This window comes from Priapulus caudatus, unplaced genomic scaffold (assembly GCF_000485595.1).
Source record: "Priapulus caudatus unplaced genomic scaffold, Priapulus_caudatus-5.0.1 Scaffold434, whole genome shotgun sequence".
NCBI lineage: Eukaryota > Metazoa > Priapulida > Priapulimorpha > Priapulimorphida > Priapulidae > Priapulus > Priapulus caudatus.
Window position 1 is genome coordinate 86,143 of NW_014577495.1, and position 7,826 is coordinate 93,968.

A 7,826-nucleotide genomic window follows, 5' to 3' on the forward strand; every position below is an offset into this window, starting at 1 on the left:
TAGTAGCCATGTGAAACCATCAGGTCTGACCCCCGCATTCACACAGTGAGATATCTAGTAGCTATATAGCAAAAACATCACAGCCTCCCACGTATTCAAACAGTGAGATCTCTAGTAGCTATATGAAACCATCAGGTCTGACCATGCGTTCGCACAGTGAGGTCACTATAGTCGTTATAGGAAACCATCACAGTATTCCACCCACGTATTCAAACAGCGAGATCTCTAGTTAATCAGTTTGCTATTCATTCGCACTGGCCTGGATCCTCACACAGTGAGACCTCTGGCAGCTCTGGGAAAATGTAGACATCAAACAGCGCGAATACACGCAGAAGCACGGTGCGTGAGCTAACAATACATTCGCACAGTGAGATTTAATGTGGTTAATAGCCAGGAAACCACCCCTGCAGTGCGAGCGGTGGTGGATGAACGGATGAAAGGGTCAGCACCATTATGTTTGTAGCGCATCCTTTACTGCCATAAACACGTGTCTATTGTTTACTGTGCGACCATTCGATATATTCAGTGGAGGATGGGTGTCTATTATATATATAATTGGTGTAATAATCTAGTACTTTGTCAGAGGCAGGCATTCACAAACGATACAGGATGGTACATTGATACAGATGGCTATAGAAGAATGATTAATCTGAACAACTACGTGCTGCCGAAGTAGAGCATATATATATACATATAAATAAATATAAATATATATATATACATATATATATATACTAATGCGTATATGTGAATAATCTACGTGCTTCACACACCGCGGGCGCGAACGCTCACGCAGCGACGCACGCCCACGCAAGCACACACACAACCACACACACACATCACTACATCACACACACACACACAGCACACACACACACACCACCACACACACACACACACATCACACACATATATACTATATAATATATATATATATATATATATTATATATATTTATGCGTAATGGCACAGGGCGTCACACGGCATGAACTATGCGGCGGTAAATTGTTAGTCCGCGTACACCTTGTAGTGTCAACAGCCGTAATTGCGACGTTGTTCACGCCGCCCGCCGTTCTGTACCCGCCGGTCTTGCGCCACCAGTTCTTGTGCACAAGGCATGGCCTTATTCACGATAAAACTTTTAAGCATCCGTAGTAGAATCGTAGCTGTGTGACTAGTCACCTAGATGAGCGCTATGACCGTAGCTGAATAGGAGCACTGGTGTACGTGAAGCCTTCATGACACAGGGGTCAGATGGTGCTAAATGCACATGCAGGAGGGGCGTGTGGTGAGAGGGCAGGCCAAATATAAACCTGCTTGTGAGTTCATAGCTTGAGTACAAACGGCGATGGTAGACATTTGATACCGGCGAGTAGTACGATCAAATCAAATACATCGCTAGCTTAGAAGACAAGCTGTTGATAGACCGTTCCTGAAAGAAATGATTAGCAGGAGAGCAGGGGTAGAGAGAACCCCGTGAGCATTATCACTATATCGCACAACAATCGGCGCTATAAAAACATAATGAATTATCATTAAATTATATAAATAACATGTTCTCGTGTAAAAACTAAATTCAGTGAATCCTGACATATACATAGACTAATACGCACAGTAACCGGACACCGTGGGAGATAGGCTCACATGCTGGATGCGTGTTTTATGCTCGCGCACACAAACACGCACACGCCCCTGCAGTTGCATATGCAGTTTTTGTTAGATGGTTTTAATGATAAGACTCTGCGGTGCAATAAGATGGGCATGCGTGTCCTTGCCACATGGCCAGCTTTTCTCAACCTCAGCTGCAACATCACACGCTAGCACGGGCACACACGCGCACTCTTTTAAAAAATATATATATATATAATTATATATATATATATATAGGCCTATACTCTTTCCGTCCAGCAGAAGCTGCAATGAAGTAAAAAAACGCCACCGACACAATATTCTCGCGCACAGGCCGCCGCCACTATTTCATTCACAGTCCCGCGAACATGATGTCTGCTCACACCAACCCCTACCGGTATGTCGGCCATTACTCGCCATCGCACTCACGGTGGTACGCGCAGACGACAATCTAACTAACGCACACACGTGCATGGTTGATGCACGTGACGTGAATCCCGCTATGACATTCCTGCATGCTGCTCACTGTGGATAGCTGGTTTGCTGGAGTGCTGAAGCGGGAGGTTAAGGGGTGGTCTCTTTCAAATTCAGAACCCACCACGTTTAACACATCACACAAGTCTGCGGTTAATGTCCTGTGCCGATAATTTTATTTATCGTCAGAGATATTAATGAGTTTAATTGGTTTTATAGGCAGGTAGATGGTTATATTTGCCCTTTTCCACATGGGTCGGCCGCGGAGATGCGATAGTATGAAAGAGGGAGATGTGCGTGGGGATGAAAAATATCAAATATCAAATAGTCATGGTTGTGAAAAAACAAATGCGACTTAAAATGCAGTTATTGGACAAGATTGCCAACAGTGTTAACCATAGAAATAATATACTAGTTAGACTATATGTTTCTCCCTCTTCTCTCTCTCTATATATAATATATATCTATGGTATAAATTAACACTCGTTTTAAACATCGTTAGGATGGCAGAGCTACTTAAAATCATTTGTTATCGCTCTTAAACCTATATCTCTGCTTATATATACCTATTTATACATCTATATACTCTGTTTACTGCGAAATAGATTTTGCATGCATTTGTTGTGATTTCCAACCACTGAACCTTCCGGTTTTTAATTATATTCGTAGAGTAAACACACGCACTGCGATTTCGCAACGCACGCACAGGCGCACTCACTAAACACGGCCAGAGGCTGTCCAGCACGTCGCGACTCGAGTGGAGGGAGGTATACTTCTGGTAAACACACGCACGCGCACGCACGCACAGGCGCACTCACGGAAACACGGACAAAATTACCTAAAATTACTTAAAATTGCCTAGAGTCAGACACGCGCGCATGCAGGCACGCCCTCACACACACTACTAAAGAATTCAGTTATATTTACGTACAATTTCTGCTGTTAGATGATCGGTATCAACCACTTCATAACACAATAACCACTTCAATCATGGACAAAGTAATCGAAGCACCACTAACCAAAGCCTGCCTACCTGGAACACCGAGAATATGTACGGAATATATATACAGTACTAACATCCTACTATAATATGTACGGAAAATCTAGGTAGAACACAACATCATGAAATATCAATTAGCACCCGAGGATTTATGGCGAGATAATGAAAGTAAATACAGATAAATTAATTAGTTAAACTCACGTTAGTGCGACATCGCAAAATCCCATCGTAGACCCCGCGAGACGTCCACGATGATAGAACTTAATACCTCTATGCAATGTTTTCTGTACATAGTCGTTCGTAGCGAAATCTCTCTTACTTCGGATGCTCATCCTCTCATCATGGCATACATCTCGTTCATCTCTCTTCAATCTCTTAACATCTCTCTCTCTCTCTATCATTCTCTCGATTTCTCTCTCATTCTCTCTCTCTCTTTTCTTCTTCTATCTCTACTCTACTCTCATCTCGTCTCTCTCTCATCTCTAGTCTCTCTCCGCATCTATCTCTTACTCTCTCTCTCTGCTACTCTCATACTCTCATCTCTCTCTCATAACTCATCTCTTTCTCTTTCTTATCTCTCAATATCTCTCTCTATCTCATTTTCATCTTGTTCTAATCTTCTCTCGTATACTCTCTCTCTCTCTCTCGATCTCTCGGTCTCTCTCTCTCTTAATCATCTCTTCCCATATCATAATCTATCAATAATCTATCTATCATATCGTAATTTATCATATCTATACTAGCATATCTATCTTATCTAATCAGTATCATATCATCTATCTAATCATATCATAATCTAAATCTATCTAATCTAATCTAATCTATCTATCTATCTATCTATCTAATCATATCATAAGTCTATACTATCTATATCTATCAATCAATTATCATATCTGTAATCTATCATAATCTAATCATATTTATCTATCATAAATCTAATCTTATCTATCTAATGCATATCTGATTCTAATCTATTAATACTATATATCTATACGTATCTATCTAATCATACTCTAATCTATCCATATCTATCTAAATCTAAGCTAACTCTATCATATCAATAATCTGATCAATAATCAATATCTTATAATAATAAAATATTAGCTATGTACTTAACACGGTAAATCAACAGTGTCACGTACCGAGCTCCACCCACCCCAACAGGCACAAGTATTACTTACGCGACCAGTGCACCTGTAACACCCTACCCTACTGACCGGTGGTGACTAACTATAGCTTGACCTTTTCACCTAGAGCTGGCTAGACTAGCTTCCCAAGTCTCTGCGCAGCTTCAAGCACGCACCTATATATATAATTACTCATAACTAGACAAGGAGCCGCCACTCGTAGTCCACCCAGGCTGATCTATATACGTAACTAGTCTATAAGCTGTGAGTCACGGGTCATTGTTTTACTACACACGACAGACGCAAGCATTGTGGCGTCATCGGGTCACGTGACATATCGCACACGTGAATACTGAGCAGGTAGAATACAATTATTCACGACCGGTCTTACCGCACCAGCATTCAACAGCTGTTATACTATGTGACCATATTAGCCGTGGTGATCGACTATTGTTTTACTATAATAGTCATCCGTCTCATTGCCGGCTCAAACCCTCCTAAGCTCCTTATCTCATATCCTATCAACCCTTCCAACATGGCTGTCTGCTGTTATGTTAGCATAAGGGCCGTTGTGTATGACATGTGTATATATATGTGCGGTGTGTGGTGTGCGTGTGCGTCGTGTGGTTTGTGAATGTGCTTGTGTGTTGTGTGTGTGTGGTGTGTGGATGTGTGTGTGTGTTGTGTGTGCGGTTGTGCGTGTGTGTGTGGGGTGTGTGTGGTGTGTGTGTGTTTGTATGTGTGCGTGCGGCTGCGTGCTTGCTGTCGCGTGCGTTGCGTGGCGGTGCGTGCGTCGCAGTGTGGTGTGCGTGTGTGTGTGTGTTACTGTGTGTGTGTGTGTGTATGTGTGTGTTGTGTGTAGTGTGTGTGTTGTGTGCATGTGCTCTTGTTGTAGTGCGTGCGTGCGTGCGTCGTGCGATGCGTGCGTGGTGTGTGTGCGTGGTGCGTGTGTGTGTGTGTGTGGGTGTGCTGTAGTGTGTCATGTGTTGTGTGTGTGTGCGTGCTGTAGGGCCTATGTGTGTGTGTGTGGGAGGGGTGGGGTGCGCGCGTGCATGTGTGTGCATATCACAGCACGCACGCATACAGAAAGAAAACACACAAGAATACATAATATCCAATAATTCAACTCGAAAATACGAAGCTAGTTATACCAACTTCAAGTCGCGTCAGAGATTACAAACGCCAGAGACGCAGCAACTATGTTATGACGCGTCACAGGGATCACGTGATTATTCCGAACAGGTGAGTTAATTAGCACGTAAAAAAATTAACCTCATTACGTGAAATAGGAGTAGCACCGCCCCCGCGGTTGATAATCAATTACAGGCATTAGCTGTCGCTGGCAGGGGTTTCCACTGCACCTACATGGCTGCTGACATCGTTGATGTGAAGGAAAGGTGAATGATAAAGTATAATAAGAAGCTATATGTATAATATCAAGAGATAATAATAGAGGTATTATTAGCTCACTGATAATATCTAATACGTATATCTAATAAGTATAATAAGTATAACTATTAATAAATAAAGTATAGCCTATAAGTTAATTAACGCTATAAGAATAAAGAAGCTGTATACGTAAAAGTATATTAATCAGCTACAGATTAATTACGAACGGCATGGCGTATTTAACACATACTCTGTAACTGCCCATGTACTTGCACGCACGCATGCGCGCATCATAATCATTGATCATTATCCGAATCATACATTCGCTGCTGGTAGAAGGCATGATGAATGAATGCATGAATGAATGCGGGGGCGTGCGGGGCTTGGGCGGGGGCTAAACTGTGACCTGTGTGTATGTATGCGTGTGTATAGCTAGTTTGCGCGGTATATTGTAACAACTAAGACGTGCGCTAGATAACATCAGGAGTAGATAATAGGGAATTTTTTCCCCTATATTCTACTCCTGATAACATAGAACTATAGCCAGTGTGTTGGGTAGGGGGATGCGGGGTCGGGGGAAAGATCGCCGGAGAACCAAGGGTTGGGTGAGACTGTTGGAAAGTAGGAGGTGAGTGAAGGCGTCGGCGATTGGCTAGGGGACAGGGAGAATATAGAGAGATATAGGTGAATGAGTGGAATAGAGAGGTAGGAGGCTTGAGGTGTAACACTCACCAGTCTAACGACCTCTTGCTTGCCATCTTTTCTCATGCGACCCAGCTCTATCTGATGCTGCTCGTGCATAGCCCTGATGTCTGTCGCCTTCTGTCTGTCGGCCTCTATGATAGTTTGCAGCTGCTCCTCCAGGTGGCGCTTGTTGCTGCGTAGCTCGGCCACCTCGTTCTTCAACCTCCCGATGTCAGCTTCGTACTTCATCGTCGATTCCCGGCCCTGCGCTGCCTGCTGCTGCTGCAGCGCCACCTGCAGGTGCGCAGCCAACTCTTCGTTCTGTCGGGTTAGTTCGGATTTTGTCTTGGAGAAGCGCTCGTCCTTCGATCGGATGACCTTCTCCATTTCAGCGCGGTAGCACTGCGTTAGTAGCTCCTTCTGGCGGAGCAGCTCGCTCTGCTTCTCCTCGCAGAGTCTCGCTGTCGAGCTCCTCAGCGCCTCGGCGGATATCCGGCGCTCCGTCACGCGAGCCTCGCGCTCCCCCTGCGCTCTCTCGCGGAGAAGCTGCCGGCATTTCTCCTGCTCTGCCTCCAGCCGCGATCTTAGGTCCAATATCTCCTCACGCAGGCTGTCATTGGCCACTCTGAGCGAGTCGTCGGCGGGGAGGCACCCTGTGTCGGGCCTCCGCGTCGAGGACATGATGAGAGGCGGTAGTGTGTCACACTAGCACGCACGCACGCACGCACGCACGCAGCGTATGCGTATAGGCGGGTGGGTGTGGTGTGGTGTGGTGTGGTGTGGTGTATGTGACGCACTATCGCCGCGGTGAGCGATGTACGGACGGATGTATACGGTATAGCTGGCCACTTCCTGAAAAGAAAGAGAGGGGTTAGTGGTCCGATTATAGTTATACACCGCGAGAAAGGGACAGATGGACAGGAGAGATGGAGAATAGGAGAGGGACAGGGGGAGACAGGGGGAGGAGAGAAAGGGGAAGGTAGAGAAAGAGAAATAGGAAGAGAAAGATAATTGAAGAAAGGAAGAACGAGAGAAGGAGTTAGGGAGAAATACAGGAGCCACTGAATCATATAATATGTACATTCTCCTATAACGTCATCCCGCTCATCACGCACTTACCTTTTCTATTTACTACATCTTAAAATCACAACCTACGGCTTGGCTTCACTGATATTGTAGGAAGAACCTTCGCGCGCACGCACGCGCGCACGCACGTCGCGCATAGCAGCGGTTCGCTCACCGAGTGGAACACTGACACGCAGGTGCTGCGCGTGTTGCTTACTATAGCTGCTGTGTGTGCGCGTGCGGCCGGAACAGCCACCCGGTCATTACGGCTCGTCACTGTACACATAGCCGGTCGAGGGACGGTGAGGAGGAGGGGCGGAGAAGGGGGAGGAACACAGAGAGAGGTAAACACACTAACAGGAGCGTGCCGTACGTGTGAATAGCGGAACCTAAATGACGGTATTACGCGTGGAATTTACGCGACAGAAACTAGATTCTTTTGCCGTGTATCCATACGC

At 45.1% G+C, this 7,826-nt stretch overlaps 1 protein-coding gene across 1 annotated transcript; it reads right to left on the bottom strand.

The window, feature by feature from the left end:
- Positions 1-245: 245 nt before the first annotated feature.
- LOC106810335 (janus kinase and microtubule-interacting protein 3-like) lies at positions 246-6,984 on the bottom strand. Its single transcript, XM_014813644.1, has 3 exons — positions 6,352-6,984; positions 1,024-1,103; positions 246-348 (listed from the first exon to the last, which is right to left on the bottom strand). Exons 1-3 carry the CDS (start codon positions 6,982-6,984, stop codon positions 246-248), a joined length of 816 nt encoding a protein of 271 aa, XP_014669130.1.
- Between the last annotated feature and the right edge of the window lie 842 nt (positions 6,985-7,826).